At 40.0% G+C, this 25,939-nt stretch overlaps 1 protein-coding gene across 1 annotated transcript in view; it reads left to right on the top strand.

Moving 5' to 3' along the window:
- The window catches only part of FCHSD2 (FCH and double SH3 domains 2), a 136,149-nt gene that overhangs the window by 63,540 nt on the left and 46,670 nt on the right, over window positions 1-25,939 (top strand). Inside the window, exons 3-7 of the mRNA XM_085300568.1 lie at window positions 9,109-9,185; window positions 10,293-10,437; window positions 13,882-14,015; window positions 17,022-17,076; window positions 17,496-17,624. Coding sequence (XP_085156694.1) covers window positions 9,109-9,185; window positions 10,293-10,437; window positions 13,882-14,015; window positions 17,022-17,076; window positions 17,496-17,624 — 540 coding nt within the window. The remainder of the gene's footprint in view (window positions 1-9,108; window positions 9,186-10,292; window positions 10,438-13,881; window positions 14,016-17,021; window positions 17,077-17,495; window positions 17,625-25,939) is intronic.

The following is a 25,939-nucleotide window of genomic DNA, read 5'->3' as shown; positions in this document are numbered from 1 at the left end:
ATTAACGTTGATGCTGTAGTGACTGATAAATTTCAGAATACTAATCCTTAGGTTGTTATAGACTGCTCGATAAGTATACGTGGAGCACGGCAAATTTAATGCTTTCTTACCAGCTGTTGCAGAATGGAGGGGGGGAGGTTGCGCTCCATAAAACATGGGGCTGTGTAAATGCTTTGTAATCATGTGAACCTTTAATTAAGAGGTTCCCACAGAATGGAAAACGCCAGCCTGCTCAGTTGTGAAGACACCAGACACYGACTAATATTAAGCAGCTCCAGAAATTGCTGGTAACTGCACTGCAGAGGATAAAACAAATTCAACCCCCCCCCTTTTTTTTTTAATTATTTTTATTTTTTTACAGCATGGAGTAAAGCAACTGTAAATTGCATTCYTGTACAGAACTAATGCTCTGCAATGTGTTTATAGCGAGGGGGAACACTGATCCTTTTAAAGAATATTTGTTACATAGGAATATTTAGATTCACCAATGATCAGCTCTAATGATTCGGAAAGAGTGGCCTGTATTGCCGTTCCTTATCTTTGGCGATTCCAGTGCTTTTTCAAAATACTCCTATTTCCTAGGCAGAATGTTTGCAAATTGAATTCTCACAAGTGGTGGTATTTTAAAGCACACAGACGTGCGCACGTGCATGGCTTATTTTTAAGCCTAAGTGCGCAGCCCGTTCCTCTGTGCTGTCTTTTTAGCTTGAACTCTTCTGATATTGCACTGCTTTCAAACTAGGTAAAAGCAACCTTAAAAGGAACAAATACATTAAAGTTACGCAGCGCTCGTGCGTGGAGTTTCTTAGTAAGGTCATTACCTTAAACTTTTGAAGTTTTTGAATTTGAGTTAGGGTAAGAGCTGGCAGTCTATATGCTTGCATTCCGAGTAATAAGTAGCCAACTCCAATTTATTTATTCCGACGAGCTCTTAACTTTTTTCYGAAGCACGTCGTGTACTGCAGGGCGTCGCAGTGCGATCTGTGACGAGCGGGACTCGCCTTGGGGGCAAATAGGAACTTTGGCACGGAACTGGTATATATTGGCAGGTATTTGTCTGTATACGTTACCATTATTCACTCGTTTCGCAGAAAAAGCAATAAACTTGCAGATCCAAGAGAGGAGGAGCCCGATGGCTCAGCTGCTGCTGTTGCTCTTGATTAAAGCTGGTGACTCCACTTGACGTAGTTAAACTCTCCTCRATTTATAGAAATACCTCTGGGATCTTCTTTGAAGTTACCTAAATTTTTTTTAAATCCCTCCTGTGGAGCTTAATAAATACTCTCAGTTTATGCTTTACCCCTCTACCTGCGTCTGAAACTTCTTGTTGCACTGGACTGTTTCCTAGCTGTCCAGCAATATTAAATTATCTCAAATGTAGTTACTGAATTAAAAGCACTTGCAGAGACAATTCTTAATGCRTTTTGGCTACGCTAATAGGCAGCATTGTGCTGGACTTCTGTCCGCAATTCTTTTATATGTTAATCTCTGGGTTTTTTTTAATAAGTCTATCAGTTTGTTGCATATTGCTGCACGTTTCTTTCAGTTTCTTTGATTTGAGGCTTCTGAATCTTTGGTGCATTTCAGCTGGATTTGATAAGAGAAATGTTTAATTTTAACAGATAGCATCACCATCTCTGTCTCCCACCCGGAGTCTCATAAACTATGATTCTTAATTATATTCTCGTTCTGTGTCCATCTATTTTCTTTAAATTCTTAAACACAGTTCATAATTTTGCATTTCATTAATAGTCTTAAACAGCGACTGCAGGTTTTTTTTTCTTTTTAGAATATTTTAGTCGTTCAGTGATACTGCATTTGCAGGCTTTTAGAGCCAGTTTTGATTTGAATTTTCCATTTAATTCTTTCGTGACACTCCGTTTCATCACATTGAAATGCAGCTGCMTGTGTTCTATAACCTTGTGATCAAGAAGTAGAAGTAAAAATTGACTGTGGAATTTTCCATAACTGTACTTCCTCAATTAGTTATTACTCTTGATGTCGTACATATTCGCAAACAGTTTTCTTAAAATCCTCTGTTGCAGTCTCTGCAAATGGTGATAATGAATCTTTTTTTCTTATTTAATCTGCCTTTGTGGACAAATAGTCCTGTATGTAGTTTTACTATCATATTTTCATAATTTTCTTGCCTGTACTCTTTGATTTCCACTTTCCTTTTGCATCTTTATACATTTTTTTATCTTATCAGTTGGGAAAACAGATGCTTTCGGTAATGTTATATTGCTTATTGATTACGGTGTTAGTGTCTCCTCTGCTGTCTTAGTAATTTTACTATTGAACAGTTCTTTTATTTTGCTTAATTTTCTTTGCACCAGAGTGAGCTGAGCTTCCTTTCATCTCCTAGGAAATAGCTGTGATTTGACTTAACCATTAAGTCACTTAAAAATCCAGATTCTGAACTCTTTCACACTCATAAACTGTATTTATCTTGTTTTCAACCACTTCTCCGCAATAAAAAAGCCAGCACTGTTTTGAAAGCCAAAGTTTTGATTTTTAGGCTCCTTTACAAACCAAGTATCACCAAGGTTATTTGGCAACATTGGTCGACCAGTCTCCTCCAAGAAAGGCTGGGTTAGATTGTAAATAACTTCTTTTCTTTTTGGAAGAAAGCATTTCCTTTATTTTAGAAGGAAAATAATGACAAGCAGAGTTGACCATGACAGATTTAAATTTTTCAGAGGAGGAAAGCTCTGTGAATGGGCAGTTATATCTGCGAGCGTACCAAGGTATTTTAACCATTTTGCTACTTCCTTTAACAAATGACTTGTCGGAAATTCATTCTAGTGGCGGTGTTAAACTTCCATGCAATGCAACTCTGCACYGATGCAGTTCAATACTGCTATCGTTCTTTCAAGAAAAAGTCTTAAGGTTTTTCCCTGAAATTCTTCCATCAGACAAGCTAGCTAGTTAATGCACCTTCCCCCTTTTTCTCCTGCCTTAGTTCAGTGCCTACCTCCAAGATCCCATCCTGATTTTCTGGTTTTTAAAGGAGCAACTGCCACGTTATTATCTGGACAAAAATGTTGTAGRAGATGAAGTTGCTGCCGTACTTCATCAGCCACCCAAGATGTGAATTACTGCAAAAAGCAAACTAAATCCCYTCACGCACTGCAAAACTGGGAGGTGCCAGGTTGAGATGTCTCAGTAATCCCTCAGTAAAGCAGCACGTTTAGAGACGAGTATGGGGAGGGTGGGAATTTTTAAGAGGCTGTTGCTTCTGGGAGTCGTAATTGGTGCTTTGCTCTCTACYGCAGCACTGGATCATGATTCCCACCCTTCTTTCTCTCCAGCAGCGTGAAGCGCCTGCTTAGGAGGGAGGGATCAGTGTTTCGAGAGTCTGTAGAGCCCACTTTGTACGTGTTGTGAGTGATGTTTCTCAACTGTTAAAACAGAAGGTTGTGCAGGAAAATAAAGTATCTCTACTCCACAGCGGCATTAGTTCAAGCATCTGAAGTAGCACCTCGTAGTGCTTTCGGTTTGTATCCCAGAAACGGGTCAGAAGCAATGATGAGGATGTGATACGGATGTCTCCCGTTTCTCCCATTCCTAAAGAGCAGGGGAAGCAGTCGAAAGGACTTGCTGCTTTGGAGCCGCAGCACGGTTCGTGTGAAAAACCGGGTGTGCGGGAGTCCATCGTGGCTGACGGTGAGCAGCAGTGCTGGCGGTGCTTCTCTGCTGTCGCCGGAGCACGTTCCTCCCCAAACACTGGTGTTTAGAAGGGGGTTTGGGGAAGAAACTGCATGTCTGTGGTTAGTGAATTTTGCTACTGCAGCTTGTTACCTCTGAGGCACAGGTTCTGACGTGGGGAGATAAAATATCATGTATCTACAGATGTGAGGTTCTGCCATGCTTTCTATCACAGCGAGGCACCCAGAATTGTCCGACACGTGAAAACACGTTCATCTAATAAAACCTRTCGATTGTGCCCTACGCTGAATGTTCGTTCAGAGTCTGCGTCCTTCTGTCAAGGTTCAATATTACTAAAATTGCCTAAAGTTGTAAACCGAACGTGGCCAACAACCTTATAGTTTGGTGCAGTACAGAGGAATGGAGATCTACCTTTTAAAAAACTCTGTAAAGCAATGGTACGCTCTTCAGTAGTACTCTACAGGACTTCGGTTTATCTACTAGGAATGGAGATTTGCTCAAGAAAGCTCCATCTTTTTAGAAGCAGAAGAGGAAACGTCGCACAGAAGACACATCACATGGCGAAGCACTTGCTGGACCGCGCAGCGAGAAAGTTTTGCATCAGCCTAGACAGCTCTCAGAAGTGATTGAGCAGAGCTTAAAAATAACCTGAAATGGTTCTGAATGGAAACGCATCTCTGGTCTAGTGATTTAAAATACGTGGTTTAGGAAAGGACAAATAATCCATACAAATGAATACTAAAGTTAGTCATTTTAACTGGTTTTATTCTAGTTTGCAACTTAGAGTCGCAGGCAATTTGGCTGCATATCCTGTGTCACATTGTGAAGTTGTTCTCACTGACTAAAATCAATTGATTTAGGGTTTTTTTTTTTTGGTTTTATTTTTTGGTATTTTTCCCATGTGCGCCCAGAATTTGGGAATTGAAGGCAGTTTGGAGAGGAAGTAAACAGTTCAAAGCCTAGCAGAATATGGTTTGATCACTTAAAATTCATTGAAATAATCTAAGCATGCAAATAAAGAAACTTCCAACATTTATTATTTGCTAAATGAACCAAAGCATTGCGGGGAGTTTGGCTTTTATTAATCTCTACATCAGCTTCTCTTCGTCTTGGCCTGACACAAGGTTGGGAATATAGTAAGTTAAAGGATGTTGAGATTAAGTAGATGAATCTGATTTTGTCTGCGGATAGCGAAGGTGCTAGGTGTGTTGACTTCAGGCAAGTTTCTGATTCGTGCTCCGAAACGCACGCTAGGGAAGTGCGGTCGGGATAAAACTACCAACGGGTGGTGAAAAGCATTTGGGAAAYGGTGCTAAAAGAGGAGCTAGCAAATTCGGTAAAATGAATGAGGTTTCTTAGGGCTTGTCCTTAAGCCAGCGCTGGCCAACTTGGGAACAAAAACCGCGGATTAAATGAGCTGTGCAGGTGGCTCCGTATTTCCCGAGCGCAATAGGGAGCAATACCTGCACGTGCAAACCGGAAGGAGAAGCAAGATTATTCGGAGATGCAGCTTTACCTTGGTTGATTAGTCTTTCGTAGTGTTTATGAAGAAGAGTTTTGTAATTTTTGCACGAGAGAGACAAACTGCTTTATCAACTGCTGAACTGTCTTTCCAGGTCAGGCATAKGAAGAGCCCAGGCGTAGCTTTGGTGCCCACTTTTGGGGAGGTATTGGGCCGTACAGCAAAAGCCCATCTGCTGCCCGCGAGGTGCTTTGTTTTCGGTTTTATTTGTGCTGCCGTAGAGCCTCAGTCATGGTCTCGTTGCCTAAGGCCCTGTGTAAACTCAGAGCAAAATARTTGCATCTGTCCAGGTTTTTGTCTTCAGCTTGTAATGTAAATTGGCCCCAGTTGTATCTTGCACTRGAATCACCGAATTTTGGAGCCAATTCCTTCTCGTTCAAACCTGGAAGGTTTTACTGAACGCAGCTCTAGCAAATACAATGCCACTTTTAAAGAATCGCTGGGAGCCGCTTAATATCTTGCTTGAAATTCAGCGCTGAGGCTTTGCTAGCTAAATCGTTCTCCTGCTCTCAAGAGCTCTTCTTGCCATCCGGCCTGTGCTGCACTGAGATTTCCCCCCTCGCACGTCCAAATGCACGTCCAAATGTTTTGAAGAGATTGCCAGCAGTGTAAAATACATTTAAAGGCAGTACTCCAACTCGTAAAAAGAAAAAGACATACATGTAATTAATAAAACTGTCTATGAAATTTTTGGCAATAGGTATCTCTCTATTTCAGTAAGTGAGAGTCTTTGAACTTGTAAAATTAGTTGAAATCACACTAACTTGAGAAAAGAAGTGCAAGCATCAGGAAAGATGGCTTAACCCAAGCACCCAGAATGCCTTGAAGGTGCTGGACCTAATTTTTTGAACTTTTACGACAGGGACAATTTTCCAAATGTCAGAATCTCCCGTGGCTCAGCTGTGTGCTTCTTCTTTGGAGGACTCTTTCTGTGCGGCAGTTTCTCTTCGTTCTCGGCCAGTCTYGCTCTCATGGAAGCAAAAACGAAATTTTAAAAATCTTCTGACGTTAGTCAAACTTTTCCAACGTTAGAAAATGACTTAATGCAATTCTCCATTTTATTTTGGAAGAGCCAACAGGAAGAGAATACCGTTTCCCATCTTGCCTACAACTCTAAACAATCGTTGAGTTAAATTCCTGTCAAACAAATGGTCCAATATTACGGAACAGTTATCTTTTGTGAAAAAAGACCTCAAAACCAGAACTCATCTCCAAACTCCTCTCATGCATAAACGATGGACAACTCTGATAGCAAAAATTGATAAATAATAAAAGTGTTACTTCTGTTGCTGTTCTTGGAGAGTTTCTATTTGAAGGTGTTGAACAGTACAGCCATCTCTCAGACTGCTGTGGAGTCTGGGAGTAATTTTACTGCTTCCAGAGAGGTCAGGGAAAGAAAGAGATGTAGAAGTGTCTCCCTCTTGGAATATCTGACTACGAGAAGAGTACCTAGTTAGCAAAATGTTGCCAGAAAGCCACTGGCACTGCACATACTGCCCAGGCAGTGACCTTGAGGACCAGTCAAGCAAACCACCGTGCTTACATGGGTGGAGAAGAAAGCGTTATTTTCTTTCACTTGTCAGTGGTCAGTGCCAAACGAGAGAAAAAAAAAAAGATGTATTAGCATCACGTAGTAGCAAATGGATATTAAACGTACAGAACATCAGCTTGTTAAGTTGGACTTGGCTTCAGGTAAGAATTTTGCCCTTTTCTGTTGCTTGACTTCTTCTCATCCTCGCCCTCTCCATTGCTGGCCATGTCAGGAACGCAGGTCCCACCAACGGTGAAGGAAACGTGGCCATCGCGGACTTGTCACGGCATCTGCTGCCCATATGTCCTCCGTGTCTGCCAGGCCTCTGATTTAATGTGTTGCCTAAGGCCCTGCGAGCTGTCTGGGCTGCTTCTCCCATTCGTTCCTGCTTTCCCACTTGGAGGCATTATTTGCTCCGTTTTCTTCGGTGTCGGAGGTACTTGGATCCCTGGATGTTGGAGATAGCTCAGAGGACAGTCCTTCTCTCTCCTTATCCTCCGTTCAAGGACTTCTTTCTTCAAACATTAATAGCAGGCGGTAGATTTATTTGTAAGATAAATAAATAAAAAGCTGGTGGCTTCTGTTCCAAGAAGAAACGATTGAAATGATGCAAGATGTTAAAAGCAGCTTGGGAGCGAGGTGAGGTCCTAATACTCAAGAAGGGTGCTCGGTTTGTCCTGTTGATAGGTACTTTCCAAAATTCAGTGTAACATTAGATAGCATCTAACACGCTTTCTGCCGCCGATAGTGGGTGTTAGAGAGCCTGGGTGTCATCAGCGTCTTTCARTTCTTGTAAAGGAAGATCTTGAGAACGCTCGGAAAATCACTGTTAATGCCCGTCGCCTGAAAAGCYGCGTACTTTTCTATCAATAGCCTTTGAATATGGGACGTCTTTCRCTTTCCTTCTGTGTCTGTAAGTATTTATTTTCCGTTAGTAGTACAGCARATATTCTCAGAGTATTCCCTTTTTGTCTTCCCCCAGTATCTGTCACAACCAGCCTTATTATGCCGGAGGTCTCTGGAAAGACCAGTAAATAGATCCTTAGGTAAAGTATAGCAAGCGATAAGGGACATCAAAGAGAAGCTGGAAATTTGTATGCGAGTGTGCCTTGATTCATTTTAGTTGTTACCATTCCAGATAAGTAACCAAACTTTTACTCCAATTTAATGCTATACTACCTTAGGAAACTATATAATTAAAAGGGGGGAATTGCGATGAACAGGGTTGCCGACATCCGAGCGCTTTAGCATTGCTTCTCGGGAAYGTTATTTTAAACAGCGGCTGCACATTTATTTGTACAAAAGCTCACTGGAATTGAGAGGGAAAAGACATTTTTGTGCATTTCACTCACCTTTGGATGAGGGTTTACGTAGCAGTGTTTTAATAGCGTTTACGTTGCGAAGGCCGTGGGGGACGTGGGCACCGTGGCGCCGGGAGCGAGCGCGCCAAAGGTTAAGCAACCAGTTTGATTTCCCAGCTTGAGCCGCACAGTGGTCTGCTTTGTCTCGGCAGAGCGAAACAAAAAGTGTCATTGAGCAAGGGACCAAAAGGATCTTACACAAAGGAAAAAAAAAAAGTTACATTCAGCCTAAAGAATGCAAATCTACTGTCCCGGTCTAATTAAAAACAATACTTTTGCCTACAGCAGTTTTCTGTGAAATGCRTATAGCGATTTTTGTTGGTGGTAATGGTGGTTCAACAATTCTGCCAAGGAAAAACAAATAAATAAATGAGTTAACGTCGCAGTGTACGGCTGGAGCCCTCTATTCGGCGTTTTGCTGCTCTCTGTGGTTTGGTTGTTCGGTTTTGGGAGTAAATGGCCAAGCACGTATAATCCCGCGTCTTTTATGGTCAGTTCGCTCGCGTCGCCGATACCGCTGCTGAATGCAAAATTGCCTTTTTATATCCCYGTTGTAACTTTATGCACCTTTAACTTCTAGGCATAGCTTGTCTGCAAGGGCTAAGGAACCACATACCTCTTTTTTTTTTTGGTTCTGATGGCATTCGGTTCGTAAGCAGGATGTCCCGTGGCTCCGCTTCTGCCCCGCGCTGCGTAGAAACGTCCTCTGCATGTTTGGTTTCGCTGGGGTCGTTCATGCGGAGAAACGCGCTCGGCACTGGGGTGTGCGGTTGTGGCCTTCACCTAGGGTGCCTGTGAAAAAATACGAACGCGGAACTCGTTAAGGYGACTCAACAAAAAATTAAGCAACGTAAATATTAAAAAAAAAAAAAAAGTAGAAGTAGCGGTCCTTTATTACAGTAGTTCCTTAAAACTGTGTTTGATTACTTCTTTATATGYCAGATTATCATTTGTCTGATAAAATAGCAAAAGTGCTTTTTTAGGTACCTCTTGTTTTTAACTTTTTTTTCTCTTTCTTTTAATAGAGCATTCAGAAGCTGGCTAGTCAATACTTGAAGAAGGACTGGCTTGGAATAAAAGCTGATGAGCGAAGTGATTATAGGTAATTTAACAGTTGGATATCTTGAAATAGTTGTCCTTATATTTTGAATTTGTATAGTTTTTTTTCTGCTTAGCAATGGAGCAGCTCTCTCCTGTTGTTAAAATGATTTTTTTGTCTTCGTTGCATGAGTGTTGTCAGTTAAAACTGAAGCTTTGTTTCCCTCTAAATTTTTGAGATAGGCTTAAGTAGTGTCTTATTACTTGAATAATTTAGGAAGATGGGGAAAAATGGCAAAACAAGAAAAAAAGCTTAATTATGCCTTCTCTGTGAGTATTAATATTTAGGGAACTGGTATATGAATATGTTTTTAAATAGCTTTAAGGTTAGATTAATAACCATAGGGATTTCTTCATAGGAAAAGATGAATATGTTTTTAAATAGCTTTAAGGTTAGATTAATAACCATAGGGATTTCTTCATAGGAAAAGACAAAAAAAAAAAAAAGGCAAGTTTCTTTTTAGGAGGCTGATCTTAATTAAGGTCGCAGCTCACTGAGGCACGGCAAGACACAACTGTGTGCAAAACTTAGCTTCCCTAACGAGAAAGGTGGGTCCCAACGTGAGAACAGACGGGGTGTCCACAAACAGCGTGGGCTGCCGCTTCGCTGAGCCCTGCAAAGCTCCGGAGGCCTTCGCTGCCCGTCGGGCTGCTGGAGCCGACGTCGGGCTGCTGCGCGCGACGCGGAGCCTCCGGGCAGCTGCGGCTCTGAGCAGCCCGTTCGCCGGATTGCAGCACATCCGGCGTCGGGAAATCCACGAGCAGATCCGCAGTCCGTGATCAGACGCCGTTCAGCGTTCGGTTTTGGTTGCYGGCTTCTCTGGGTCTCTTCCGTTAGAGCGGTGGGTTCACCCCAAAAGCGTTTGCCAAAAAAATGAATCGCAAGACGAGGAGAGGAGGGGGAAAGTTTTTTAGTTTTTGTAAAACTTCAAAGATTTTGTGAAAGTGTGAATATTTGCTTAGATCAGCAAAAACAAGTCTGGGTTTTCATCTTATTTTTTAATAGCAATCTTTTGAAAAATGTATTCCGCTTGTTTAAAACAACGCACATTTTCGGAAGTAAAGCACGGCTCCATTTCTTTCTTCCCACAACTTTTCTTTCTTTATTTAGGAGCATGTACTCAGTTTGGAAATCGCTTTTGGAAGGTACAATGCAAGTGGCCCAATCTCGGCTGAATATCTGTGAGAACTACAAAAACTTAATTTCTGAACCAGCCAGGACTGTAAGGTGCTTTAAGGAACAGCAATTGAAAAAGGTATTTGTGGTTTTTGTTTGCTTGCTTGTTTTTTTTTTAACTTTTTGTAGCCTTTATTTAGAAAAAATGATTGTTGGAARTATTATAGTATGGCACTTTTAAAGTATGTATATACTTTTCAGTCTCTCCATGTGCATGTTGCTATGGAATTAAATAGCCAACTTGCTGGAGAGAGGAAAAAAAATCGGAGCTATGCTATCTGGAATTCAAATTACATTGAACTGAATTTTTAAAAATGTGATACAGAGCTGGTCAAAGTGCTGTCTGCAAATCTAACATCATGCTATGGTAATTAGATTGAATTGGTTTTGCAGTGCAAATTACAAGTAGTTTTTGTTAGAATAGGCTCTGATTTTAAGGAAAAGCACATCTTAAATAGGAACAATTTGTGCTATCTTCAGGATGGAGAACCTAAGTTATTCGGTGGCATTCGGTGAGTATTCCAAAAGCTGCTGGAATTGACCTATTAATCCAAACAAAGAAAATACTGCAGTAAAGGAAAAAAACRCGCTTGACTTTTATTAAAAAGTATAATTGGTTAGTATATTTTAAAGTAGTTTTAAATAGTCTGTACTGTTCCTCTTAATCCAGAATGCATTTGAAACAAAATATGACGTTCCATCTGCTTGTGTAAAGCAGTAAGACTTTTTGAAAACGCAGCGATGTCTGTTTCTGTAAAGCTAAGCACTTTTCATATTTAATTATTTTGCGTTGGTGTTCTGTGGGTTTCCCTGGAGCGAGGAGAATGCCGCCTGCGCTAAAGAATCACCGTGGCTTACGGAAAAACCCTACTCTACACGAACGTTTTCAGACGTTTTCAAGAACGCTGTTCTGAAATACCCACTATATGGCTTGTATAAAACATAACTAGAGAGAAAGCAAGGAGAAAAAGAGAAACGCTGGTGGAACACGCTTTGTAAGCGTCTCAAACACGATTGCTAGTCGTAAATGTTCCTTCTGGACATTATTATTAAGTATTTGTTAGGGTCGCCTTTATTGTATTTGATTTRAGGTAGGCTGAATATTCCATTCAAGGTAGGCGACACAAGAAAGGACCATTTTGGCCAAAAAGAGATGATGTCTCGTCATAACTTAYCTCGCTTTGTGTTCTAGAACAGTATTTTGCAAAATGCTCCGCTACAAAATTTTAAATAGGTGTTAGCATAATAATTTTTTGGAAAAAAATTGTTATTCAGATCCTAGAACTGTGTGTTATATATATATATATTTTTTTTGTAGAGTGCAAATTAGCTTCGGTTTTGTTGTTGCTTTTTATTGTCTTGTGGAATTTTATTTTTCTGTCATGCTTTCCAGCTGATGCGGTAGCAATTTACAGTATCCTTATGTGGTAAATAACCTCCAGTTTTATTCTTCCCCAAATGCTGATGGTTTAGAGAATTCATAGATGACTAGCGGAAGTAGAGAGAGGCTTTCATTTTCAGTCAGTAGAAATAATGCAGGTTCTTTTTCTCTTACACTTTTGCATTAGCAGAACAAATGATTGCAGTTATCAGTGCAGTACTTCTAGTATGGGATGTTCTAAGAGCCTATGCTTTTTCTGCAACTTGGAATAAATACCCGCTCGATAGCTTTAATTTTCCTCTGCAACAAATTTACGTTTTTATGCGGTGCAAACTGTCACCCATTCCTTTGGATTTCCAAACAGAGAAATAACTATGATGATCTCCATCCAGATAAAACCGTATTGAAATGTATATTCAGAGTCAGCAAAATACTTGCACTTACGCTAGAATACCTGTGGTTACAAAATACTTGTACGTAGACTGGGCTGCCCAACTCAAATGGAGCTTCTATGAGAAGCCGTATCTCTTCCGGCATCGCAGCAGGTATCAAGTTGCTCTTGATGAGATGTCACCTTAATTTTCCAGAGCTTTCCCTAAGCCTTTAGCCTCTTGACTTGGAAGCATCTACAAATTTTGCATCCATTTCATTCGTCTGAGCCTTTTTAATACCGAATGGGAACAGTTTCAGACAACCTGGTCATGTTTTGCTGAGAGCTGAATCACGAGGTGGCACCTGGGCCAGGGGGAGTAAATGTGGCTCCTGCAGACCGTGGTCGAACCTCTTAAGAAAACCGGTGCCTGGCCCTCGCTCAGCTGCTCGAGGACACGTGTGAGCACGCTGCTGACAGCTCGCTGTTGGGCAGCGGCAGCCCAGCCCTGTGCCATCATCTTCATCACCTCCCCGAAGGTCGTGTGAGCTTGTCTGACCGAGCCCTATGCTTTAGAGCTCTGCGCATACCAAAGAGCGGTTTTGTTCTGAGCTTGGATGAATTTTATTTCTTTTATCGTCCTTCCAGTACTGCTAATGGAAAGGTAGCATGCATTAATAATTAATATAATGGGGAAACATGAAAGTCAGGTGCTTAGAAAGAGAGCTCGGAGGGCAGTGGGTGCGTGGCAGCTCGATTTGCAGAAGCAGGATACGTGGTAAGAACGTGAAAAGAGGTGGGACCCTGGCGCCGATCTTGGAAGGACAGAAAGGCACRTTTGGCTCTGTACCTAACTTGAGGCTCTGCCTCTGAACAGTGCTTGGAGCCGTGATTGACCACGGGCAATCTGTAACACCTGCAATATAGGTATATAATTACTTACAAATGCTTTAAAATTTTGCTCTTATAGGGACCTAAGCTAGTTGGGGTAAAAGAAAGAAAATCTGTAAAAATCACTTGTAAAGATGGTGTGATTTTGGATGTTGTTAATTCACGTTTGTTTTGCTAAGTCTTCCCTAATGTAAAGCATTTCTGGCACTGGAGTTGATAAAAGGTTCGGGAAATTGTTGAACAATTTAATAACTTTTTTGCTATTCCTTCGAATGCTATTTTCTGACAGTAGAATGTATATTGGAGTGCTGGCTTTACCACATCCCTGCAAACAGGTGGAGTTATTTTCACCTCTGAAATGGTTATGCATTTTAAGCCCTTACATTTTCTTTGTGAACAACACTAATTTCTGATASAATCTTATTTGCTGGAAAGCTCTCAAAATGCAATTTAGRAAAAAAAARARAAAAAAAAGGAGCTCTTAAAATAATGTTTAACAGATTGTTCTTGTTGTTGTCTTGTTTTGTTTTGCATAGTATATTTTATCTTATGTCTTAAATTTTAGAGARGGAAAGATTAGTCATTTCAGTATCACCTCTAATGAATTGCTTCAGGGTTTTTTCTTCCTGTATTCCAGTTATTGCAACTCATCAAAAGCTTTCAGAACTTTTATGTTTAGTTTGTCAGTTATCATTGAATTTGACTAGTTAAAGAGCAATTGAAAGAAAGAAAATGGGTTTATAATTGACCTGGAGTCACTTGGAGAACACATAGCTCTGTATAACATTTCATAAAGAATAGTAAAATAATGACAGTCCTATTAGTTGGATGCAGAAAAGAAAAGAAAAATTAATACTTTGTTTCCTGAATGCTTTTTTCAGTGTGTGGACCAGTTGACAAGGATCCAAGCTGAATTACAAGAGACAGTAAAAGATTTAGCTAAGGGCAAAAAGAAATATTTTGAGACTGAACAGATGGCTCAAGCGGTGCGGGAGAAAGCTGATATTGAGGCCAAGTATGTTTTTATAATAGCATATGTATAAATAATTGCATGCGTATAAAGCAGATTTGTATTTGTATTAGTTTTTACACTTGATATTCTTTTAGAAGAAGGATAATGGCTCTGAATAAGCTTATGCCAATTTTTTCCTTTGTTTATATACATTTTTGTAAGCATTTCAAGCATGCTTTTATCCTGCTAGTTAACTATAATTTATTTGGAATGGTTTCTTTAGGAAAGGAATTAAACTAAATGCTTTAATTCAGCCTTTTTAAAGGATAATGTGTGACCTGGCACTCTTTTTGATATAAAAGGCTACTTACTTCCTTTTCTCTTTACAGATCTCAGTTTTGGTATCAGCTCACCATGGGGGCTGGGGGAACAGGACATAGATTTYCATTTTTGAAGATCAAATTTTGCAGGCTTTGGGTTTTTACACTTCCTGACATCCTAAAGAGGCGATTCCCTTCCTTTCAGGAAAACAACTTTGCTCTCGTGTGTTCAGTTTGGGATTTCGCCTGAGTTACGGGAATTCGCCTCACCATTCGTTACCAATCTTTTGCCTTTTTTTTATTATTATTTATTCTGATCTTCCTGGGTTATTTTCCTTTTTCCTTAAATATATTTTTTTAACCTTAATTTGAAATCCAGGAGCTTCTCAATCGTTGGAAGGCAACCATCTCGGGGTGTGGGGGGGGAATGAAGAGAGAGACTTTAGTAAGACTATTTATACTACCTGAAGAAAGTCAAAAAAACTTGAGTTTGGGAATTTTGGGCCAGACACATGTTGTCGTATTGTTCAGGTTAAAATAGCTGTTTACTTTAAAACATGCTGTATCCTTGCTTTTGAGGCTGATAAATCTGGTTGACCTATTCATACTGTGCTGCTGCTTTCTGTATTAACAGTGTTTATGTTAGGAAAAAATACAAACAAGTTCTAGAGGTCAGTTTTCTACTTTTGCATATTACTCTTTTTTTTTTTTTTTTTTTTTGAAAAACATCCAAAATATTTGTGGTGAGATTTTTATGTGAAAGTCATACATGGTTTAAATAGTTTTCACACAATGAATATTCTAAACATACTGTATGCCCCTCCAAAATCAAGGAGACTAGAAAGCTTTTTACAAATTTGTGGTTGATTGCAAATAAATCTCCCTCTTTCTGACTTCTCCATTCATAAACCCAATGAAGAAAYGTAGCCTGAAATTCAGAAGAAGGTRCTAGGAAATGGTTGCACTGATACTTCCTGCAACACGTTCTGTATTAAGCTGTTTGTGTTTAGCAAAAACATCCAGTATCGATTCCACTTTTAAGCTCTTCCAAACGGGAAGTGCTGTTAGGATGTAGCTAAGTCCTGCTGTGCAAAAATGGAAATGAGCTTCTCAACTGGCATCGCTGTTTCAGCTCGTGTTAATACAGCCTTAATTTGTGCCCCCTCCTTTTTATTTATCTATTTGTTTGTTTAAAAGGCATCTGAGGAGAAGGGAAAGGAAAAATCCTTCCAGAGAGCAGGAGAGGAATTTGGGCCTTGAAATTCCTGGGGGGTCAAAGGGTGTCCATGCAAACTGCGGTTTCCAGCAAATTTCTGGCTTTCACTGAGATTTGGAACCAAGCAGCCTTCAAGACCTGCTCTTCACTGCATCTTGTTTTTTCCACTAGTTTTACTTGGGCTTATTATATAGGATATGTCTCAGACAGAAGTCCTACTTAAAACAATATACATGGTATCTTTATCCCTGTTTATTATTTTCTATTCCTGTCTTTTGAGAAACTTCATATCATTTCACCATATAAAATAAGATGCACTTAAGAAAAAAAAAGAAGAAGAAGAAACCAAAACCCAAGTGCATCTGTTCAAAGATGTTGCCTACTGCAGAAATACCACTGCAGCTGTGGTACTAACTAGTAAGGATTTTTTGGACTGAAATAGCCAAAGTGGAAATACCAAACTGTTAATATTACATGAGGACAAAAGCAGATTTAGTATAGCAGTTTTATCACATCAGTGTAATCAAATACTGTTAAAGCCAGGTCTTATCAGTTGCTGTAGATTACGTAAAAGAAAAGAATCCAACCTCTCTAAAATGTCATCTGTTACTTGAACCATGGAACRATCCTTCTTTCGAAATATGTTTTATAGTGTTAGTAGATAACATTTTTTATGATTGTTTTACTCAGTTTAAAATTCCAGGTACTTGCGTGCTATTGATAAAGACTAGACATAAAGGATGGAAAACATTACCTAATACTTCATCAGATACTTTATACATCACAGATACTTTCATACATCAGATAATTTCTGTGGCTCCAAGGAAAGAAACTTACTTCCTTTTTAAAGGAATCTGATAAAWTTGGAATAAAATCATTACTTATGTTGTCTATCTGGCTACAGCTTTTTATTCCCTATGTTATAAGCTGCCAAATTATAAAGAATTCAAATATTTGTTAATTTTGTTTCCTTACATACTTTTTAAACCACCATCTTTCAAATAGCTGTTAGAGAAGTTCTCTAATTTCTCTTTTGTTGATCCAAATGTGAAAATGAGGCCAATTCTGCTTTAATAACATGCATAGAAGGGGGCTTCTCTAGCTTTCTGGAACAGAATTCCTGGTGATCTTGCCATGGTGATCCATCCATTACCAGCAGCTCAAATTTGCAGCACTTTTGTGTCTGGAGAGTTACCTTGAAATCTGTCAAGCACCAAAACAACTTGCGTTTCTGCTGCCACCCAAGATCCCTTTCGTGATGYGTTTCAACTTTATTCAAAAATCAGTTTAGGCTACGCAAGACGTTGAAGAACATGTAATGAAGGTACTACTGATGCAGATCAGCATCCTTAGGTTTTTTGCTAGTAGCTATCTTGCTCCTTTAAACTTTTCTTGAAAACWTGCAAATGTAACTTTTGGCCTAAAAAAAATCTAAGTTAAAATTTTGTAGAAGTGAAATGTAATGGCCTGTTTGTCTTATGTTTCTGTAGAAAAGATGCAAGAGACCATCTCTTCTGTTCATTTTTATTTCAGGTCCAAACTTAGTCTTTTTCAGTCAAGAATAAGCTTGCAGAAGGCAAGCGTAAAGGTGAGTGTAAGAATAACGTATGTTGATTGTAGTCACACTTTGAAGCTAGTTTCGTGAGGCATGTGACACAAGTTGTCCGGGATCTAGCGGTGGTGGTGTTTCAGGAGGTAGATAGTTCTAGGGAGAGGGAAGCAGGCAGAGTGCGGAATCACATTTGACCAAATTTACAGGGAAGCTTTTTCTAACGGGAGATAAAACTGTTCTTGAAGAAGCCACAGGTGAAATTACAAACTGCCTGAGAGGAAAAAATGAAAAATCCTCTTACAGTTTCAAAGCGGCATCAACAACAATGTTGAGCTGTTAATCCTTTAAAGCGTTAACTGTGTTAGTATATACGTGTATGCGKGTTAATTTGCTATTGATCTGTGTTTAGTCATTAATTTTGGTACCTATCTTTTAACTTTGGTTTCTTGTTGCAGTTAAAAGCACGACGATCTGAGTGTAATTCAAAGGCTATCCATGCCAGGAACGATTACCTTCTCACTTTAGCAGCTGCTAATGCACACCAAGACCGCTATTATCAAACAGACTTAGTAAACATTATGAAGGTAAGGAAGCTGATTTACGTAAGGGAATTAGAAAGTGTGAAAGTCTGGAAAGCAGAATTAATAAGATACAAAATCTTGGGTCGCTTTGGGAGCAGTATYGTCTTTTCCAGTATTCTACAATGGATGGAGGGCAGGATACTTGGTATCAATTACCGAGCACCAGGGCTAAGCAGTCACAAATTTTTTGGTTCATTTTTTTTCTGAAAAGCTCACTTAGAGAAAGGAATTACATTTGTAAAACTAGACCTGTAGTTTCCCATTGCTGTCAGCTGTAAGTATGCTGGAGACATTTTAGATCTTCAGTAACATATCCTATGATTTTTTTTTTATATCTAGTTATCTTATCAGAACATTTATGATATAGCCAATGAAAACATGACCATTAAATATGCTGGTTCCAAACTCCATGAATTTTATAGAATAGTAAATCATCATTACCTCACACATATCAGCTTGCAGAGTCAACAGTTGACAGTAGATAATTGAACTCATAAGGAATGACATGCTTAAGATTCAAATATGATTGCTCACAGTGTGTGTAATGTAATTCTAGAATTACTTAAATATGCACTATGTCTGTAACTCAGATTTTTACAGATAAATTGTAAAATCGGCTATTTAAAGCTAATTCACACTTTACATAGTTGCATTCATGTATTGACATACTCAMAGTTTATTTATATTTGCTATCTACAAGATTTTTCCGAGTAATATGATCTAGTACGACAACTTYGTCTTTAATTTTCATTTAAAATTGCTTTTTGTAAGCTAAAATTTGTAYGTAGGCTGTCACCTGGAACCAAGGGTAGCATGTTAAAACAAAACACTGTTATCAGAATGCTTATGTATACTGGAACTAAAAAAATGTATTGATCTGGAAAACAGACGACAATTAGAAAATCAGAGAGCCAAACCCAAGCCTTTGAGGGATTCATGGGTGCGATTCCGTTATGTTTTGGCTAAGCTAACYGCTCTTTGTGGCAGTATGCAATCATGCCTTCAAGGGGGCTTGATTCTAGTTTCCTGTGATTCTAGTTTTCTGTACGTGTCTGCTACTTTTTGTGTRTATCATGAACCGAGCCCTGCAGGCGTCCACATACTGAGGTCTGCAGGATCTTGGCAACTTCGAGCTTCCGCGCACGTTTATGTCTTTTGGATGGTGTTGGATTTCTGTATTGTGAAGTTAGAAACCTGTATATGCCCTGGGAATATTTCATTTAAGTTGTAACTAAGCATCAAGCTATGAGCCATTCTTGAAAGACTGAAAAATACAGCAGCAGACTGCATGGTCTATGTGGTGGTGCCATTCTTCTGCATAYGTACAGTTGTCCATAGATGTTTTAGTTACACTGGCTCCTGTTGCTAAAGCTGATTTTTGTCAGCGAATGGTTGTTTCTGTGTCCAGTTAGGAAGCCCTGTCTCAGCTGGTCCTCTCTTTTGTAGCTATCTCCAGATTGCATTTGCTAACTCTGCTGGCCTGTTCACTGATGGTCTAGCTGTCTTCCAAACTTGTTTTGAAATTGTGTTCAATGCGAATGATGCTTTGCTTGTGGAAATCTGCCTGTACAAGGTATGCTGTGCTGTAGAGCACTAKGGTTTACTGAAAACCTAGACTGCAAGTACGTCCATTGAGCCAAAGTACTTTGGAAGAGGAGGACAACTTTCCGGGCTCTTTTCCTGCATCTCTTCATCAGACCTTTACAGTAGTTGGTTCTCCTAGACTGACTAACGACAAATAATTTCTCCTCGAAGAACTATGACTTAGTGTTTTGCACTGCTGTTCATGAGCAAAAATACCCAGGAGCAYGCACACACACAGGTGCTTGCAGCAGCGCAAGGCTTAGGGGCAAGGGAAGGAACGTCTCAGATTGAAACGKCTACTGAAAACATTTTAAAGGATGGAGGAAGGTGGTATAGATAGGATTTAATGGGAACAGTCAGTGTGACTTTTTGAAGAGGGAAGGTGTCCCTCAAGGAGAGATCTTTAAAGGAATCGATGAAGCCTGGGGATAAGRGTGGTCCACCTGATTTAATGCCTCGAATTTACAAAAGCCTTTCCCACTCACTCTCTTCTTAAGTAAAAGAAACATGTTTTTGTAGGTAGAATGAGGTTTTTTTCATAGACTAGTAACTGCTGAAGAGATGCAAAAATAAAGGAGTAAAGTAAGTACTTGGGGTTTATAATGTTGCTAGCAGGGTTCTCATTTCTGTCTTGCTGGTCTCTTCTGAAATGTGCAGGGGAACCATGCTGTTTCAAATACTGAGAAAATGATTATTTCATGTAATGATTTAGCAGAAATGATCTGGAAAAGGGACTGAAGGGTGAGGTGATCATTTGGTGATACAAAATWGCTCAATGTAAGCAAATTTAAAGCTTATGGCGAAGAAGTATAGTAAGATCTTGATGATTTTTGGGTTGACCAGGCAAGAAAACAGCAGATGAAATTTATGTTAAAAAGTGAAAAGTAACCAGTTAGAGGTGAAATCACTGGCTACAGAGCAGAGAGCTTGGAATAGCTGTTACCAGTAATGAAAGAGTGAATGAATGCTGGAGCTGGGAAGTGGAGTGAAGTATGAAGAAATGAAGACTGTCTAATACATACTACTATTATAATTCTGCATCTAGGTAMCATCGCTAGGACAGTGGTACTTTTAAAGGGGATTAAAACCCTTTCTAGACAGCACAGTTCCTGCTTTAATAGGCTGACTGAAGGTGTGATCCCTCCTATAATACAGTTATAGTGTCTAAACTAAACATGCTCATTTATGTATTAAGTCAAACGTTTTTAAAATGCACCTTTTACCTTAATATCACTAAGTCCTTAGGTACCGTGTAGTGTTGGTCACCTTTGCTCYCTGTAAATATTTCCCCATTTATCTGCAGCTGAACTCATACGCCTTCTTCCATTTGAATTCTGCTGGGCTGTGCACATTCCTAACTCGTATCGAGTTTCTCCTTAAAACTGCCTGTTCAGATTGTATCCGTCTTGCAGCGCTTTTGGAGTTACCGTCTGCCTGCAGCTACTCAGCGTCTTACAACTTTCTTATGACCCCCATGACTTCCACAGTTCTGTAGTGTCTTCTCTTTCGGGACGAGTTCTGCACGTCAGTGGTTGCGTCCGCTCTGTTCATTACCTTTCCAGTAGCGGTGTTGGTTTGTACTGGCATAAAGTTAATTATGAAATTATTGCAAGGAAAGGCTCGTGTATGCCGGGCTGGAAACATCATAGGTTATTCCCTGGCAGATTCAAGCCAACGTTGCTTTGGTTCRTTGTATCTGGCTCAGAAATGCTGCTGCTGTTTTTACAAGCAGAATTACAAYTATGCATCGTGGCCGTATTTCTGAAACAGGTGACAAACGAACATTTTTGTTGGGGGAGTTGATGGTGACGTACAGCTTCTGGTATTTTTAGATAGTTTGGAATATGCTACTTTAGTTGGGACGACTTTATGTTAAAAGGAACGTGTTTCTCGCTGCAGTGCTTGTAGCAGTTGCAAACAAAAGAGGGAACTTTGGAAAGAAAGTGGGAAATACTTCCAGCATTTTTAAAAGAATCCTAGTTTCCGTGCATCTTTTCCCTAAACTAAAATAGAATCTGTTAAAAAATATCTTTGTATTAAATAGGAAACAAATCTATTTTTCCTTTCCCCCCCCCAAATAAAATCTAGTTATTACAATTTCAAATTGTTTCATTTAGAAATATGCAAGTTGCAATGGCATGTTCCTATATCTATATGTAAATATGAAATATATTMATTTTGTTCCTTTCTGTCCCCAAGAGTTCTTACTAGAAATTCGTCATGGTTTAGACAGCTTGTCACGCCAGTCCGCTTTTCCTGGTGCTTAAGCAACTGCATTGTTTGTTAATTTGAGCTGAATATAATCATACAAGTTTCTAGCTGCCAAAAACAGAAGGAAAGGATCATATGATGCAGTCCTGCATATTGGRTGTAAAATCATCTTACGTGGGTAAATTAAATCATCTTATATAGGAGATTTTTTTTAAAAAAGAGTGTAATTTTGGAGCAGTAACACTTGCATGGAAGTATGAGTGATCTTATTTTAAGCTGATAAATATTGGTGCAAGTTGAACGCACTGGTTTGGGTCTGTGAGCACTCCGAGTACACCCGACAATATAAAAAAACCTTMCTGAAACCATAAAGAGAAAAAAAAGCAGTAAAACCCATTTTTGACCCTATTCCTCCAACTTAGGCTTCAAACACCAARGACCGTTCCAAGTATTATACCAGGAAATCAAAGCTAAAAGCACAGAAAAGTTTTATTTGGGAACACCTGCTACCACTCTTTGCTGCTTGTCTTGAGGTCCCAGAAGGAGGACCACTGTGTAACCMTCAACTGAGAACACGGTTTCCTCTGGGGTTAAAAAAGAGAGTAGAATAAGGCCTCATCGTGTTTTGCTCTTTGCTGTTTTCCTGACAAGCAGTTGCTGTCCCCTGATTGCCAAGGTGCAGTCTGCAAATCTGCAAACTCTTTCAAGCTTGTGTCGTCCGCCCAACGTTGAGGCTTCTGCGGAAGTTCAAACCAAGGCCAGAAGGAAGTGTAAGGTGATGCGCGAAGTAAACTGAGGACTGTTTTGATACCTGTCTTTTTATAAGTTGCTCTTTTCTTACTTTGCTGCTTCASTCTTAACTCCTGTGCACGTTCCCCTCATGAGCTGCCTCCGAATACGACTGCGTAACACGCTGATAACTGAGGAAATGGCAACTTAAGAAATGAGATGGCATTAACATTTTGAATAAAACTGTGATTAGTTTCGTAGAAAGGGAGATGTAAGACTGGAGTTGATTTCAAAACACAGGTTTTTACAGAACACAAATGTCAGCTGGTTGTTCATTCCAGTGGACCAAGGTCTTTAACACAACGGAAAATATCTTAATAAACCCTCTTTTTTTGTTCCAGTATTTATGTGGCATCTGTTGCTCTSACAAGGTTTCCCTTTTAATGCTTGTACTTTTAAGCAAAACATTTAAAGCAAATCTGTCTTAAAATTTTCAAAGGCGTATTTGAATGTCTGGGTCTTCAGTGGAGCTTTGTGGTTGATGCCAAGCATACAGCTGCCTTTGTAGCTAAAGATCCTGCATGGCATTATAAGGCATAAAAAACCCAAAACAATAACAATGAAATTTGATCTTAGTGTTACGGGACCTCTTACAGATAGCGATATGTTTTCTACTAAAAACTCTGAAAAATTCTTCATAAGGCAGCAAATAGTGGTAGCAGGTGTTCCCAAATAAAACTTTTCTGTGCTTTTAGCTTTGATTTCCTGGTGTAATACTTGGAATAGTCTTTGGTGTTTGAAGCCTAAGTTGGAGGAATAGGGTCAAAAATGGGTTTTACTGCTTTTTTTTTTTTTTTNTTTTTTTTTTTTTTTTTTTTTTTTTTTTTCCTCTTTATGGTTTCAGTAAGGTTTTTTGTATTGTTGGGTGTACCAGTCATCTTTTCTGGTTTTTCTGTACTTTCCAGTTTGTTTGACACGAGGAAGTGCATTTGTTTAACTTGGCTTCCTTCTGCTTGATCAGAGCTCTTGTGGTGATGTCGYGGGCTCAAACAGAGCTTAATTTTACGTAATCCCCCTGGAACAGATCTTCACCTACGTATGGGTGATGGTACTGAGACGCGCTGCAGTATTGCTTCTTTAATTCAAGATCAACTTTCAAAAATGCAAAGAATGTTCTCCGTCTCGCATCTTTGCAGGCTTTTAAAGTACTGTCTCCAATGGGCCTAGGAGAGGAAGAAATCTGCCTGCCTTAGCAGGAATGAGCTGGTGGGCACGGTGATTAACGTGAGCGGTGGCCGAGCCATTGCAACGGCGTGTTGAGGGTGGACACTGTGCCTGGCACGCATGATGTAGAAGGCAGGCGCTTGGGAGAGTTGGGTGTGCTCAACCTTGAGAAAAGGAGGACGGATCTCTCAATCTTAATGGTCTGCAACTATCTCCTGGGGATGAGGAGATGTGTCTTCTCCTATGGAGAAGACAGAGGCAGACCTTTCTCGAAGGTGCACAGTGATGGGACAAGAGGCAGTGGACCGGCTGCAACAGAGGCAATTCTGATTAGATGGAAAGAAAAAGGTTTTGCCGTGAAGGGGATCCAGTCAGGAGCAGGGGCCTGGAGAGGGAGCTGGGACTGGCTGATCTCACTTTCAGCCTCGGTTATTTCATGATTCTGTGCAGCGAGATCCTTTGTCACGACCACCTCCTTGGGAACCCTTAACTGCCACTTTGGGGGGGTTTCCAGGTGTTAACTGGAGTAGCTGTGTGAGCCAGAAGTWCCAGAATATTTATGTTTTGGTAATCTCTGATTTTTTGTTTTTGTTTTTTTGGGAGGTAGTGTTGGTAGCTTTTGTGAACCTGAGCTGATAACTGTTTTCGACATAGTCATTTACTGCTTTTACAGAGCATTTTTAATGATCATTTAAATATAGACTGTTAGTCTTTTGATAGGACCTCAGACTTTACTAGCATGAAAGAGATTCAGCTGAAGCTAGGGATGTATAGAAATGACCCAACACTGCGGACGTTGTGGACTTAAGTTAATAATCTGAATTATTCCCAGAAATGTATAGGATACGTGTYRAAAACAGTTCTTTGGCTTTGGTGASTCCATTTGACTTCAAAAATAAGTTGACATGTTAGCTGAAGGTCTTGAATTGTCTCCAAAATGTCACCGTCGCAATGGCTGGTCAGCACGTGCCCTGCACAAATAACAACGTTTGCATGGCTTCGTAGTCTATGTAGACTCCAGAGCTAGAGTGAACTGCTGTTACTGCTATAAGAAATCATTTTACATGCACATTATTCTTTCAAGCTTTTAAAAATGATTGAGAAATGCCCAGGGAACTATTTAGTGCTTCTAAGATGGAAGTTCTGTCCTAACTGAAAAAAACAACATCAAGTTAAAATAATTTTCAAGTCAGGCAAGGTGTTCATTTGGCTTATAATGATTTCTTTTACAAATTAGGCACCAGCTATTCTCTTAATCTTCTGTAACACTGTTTTTAAAGCTGCTACTACTAACTGCTAACTCCTTTGTGTAGCTGAAAGAGCTATTGTTTCGCTTCCGCTTCTTGTCTGCGGTGAGCCATAAATATTTTGTAATTACAACTGAGCCGGGCATAGATTGCGTTATCTACAGTATCAGATGGGCACCGTCCCCTTCCTTTAAAGGCAGTCGATGAGCGCGTGTGGCTTTCTCAGGTTCATGCCTCTGAATGGAGGATGAGTGATGAGTAAGGGGCAGCTGCCCAACGCCTGATCGGTGATGGGAGCGCTCCAGCAGCCACGAATCGTGGACTGGGACCTGCTGACACCACGCTGGTTTTCCCTGACGGGAAATCAGTCTTATGTGCGTACGTGCACGTAAGGGTGGTTTTTTTTTTTTTTTTCAAACCGTGGGGAAATTAATTATTTTGATAAGACCCTATCTGTAATGTGATTATCCAGCCACGTAAATTGTTGAGCAATAAAAAATTGTGCTCTCTTGTTCAGGCTTTCTCTTAAATGTTCATATGTCACGCTTCCCAGGTCATGTTTAAGTGCTGCCTTGGGGAATTTTGGCTGCTGAGAGCTCTAGCTGTTCTCTGCTGCCTGTGTGCTAACTGCCTTTTAAGCATTTTTATTCCAGCTGACTGTGAGTGAACTTCTGCAGGGAAGGGAAGAGAGGCACCCCAATGGGAAGACAGCCACTGCTGGGGCGATCTTGGCAAAATCGCAAGCAAGGGAAGTTTAGATGGCCCTAACTGTAAGTGGTGGTACTACCATTAGCTATAATAGCATCTAATACTTCCAATTTGATAGCATCTAATACTTCCAACTTAGGCTGTGAAAGGTGATGTTGCTCATCACCTAGCATTTCCAGCCGAACTAGAGACAAAAAGGATGTCTGAATCGGAACGACTTCTGTTTTACAGCTGAAAAGCTGAGTGATAGTCACATTTGACTGATGACAGTCAGCACTGTCTCACCTCGTGTTTTAACCACAAGTCGAGTCCTTGTCTGAGCATTTGGTCTAAGGAAAGACTGTTTATTTCTGGAGGGCCAGGTGTTTGTCATTCCACTTGTGAAGAGCGTGCGCTACAGAGTCAGTATAACAGGGTGACCTAATGTACGATTCAAGGCAGCTTAGGTGATTACTGTACCTTGGTGATTACGTTAATTCAATAAGTTGTCTTCCGTGGGATATGAAAACTACTCCTTGATAATGCATCAGACTTGACAGATAGTTTTCCTTTGGCATTGGGAGAGAAATAACTTCAGAGAAGGACGGATTGCAAAAAATGGAGKGTGATCCTATG

Source organism: Rhea americana, unplaced genomic scaffold (assembly GCF_003343005.1).
Source record: "Rhea americana isolate MKP2758 unplaced genomic scaffold, rheAme1 scaffold_165, whole genome shotgun sequence".
NCBI classification, from domain to species: Eukaryota; Metazoa; Chordata; class Aves; order Rheiformes; family Rheidae; genus Rhea; species Rhea americana.
This window is presented reverse-complemented; position numbering and strand designations above follow the sequence as displayed.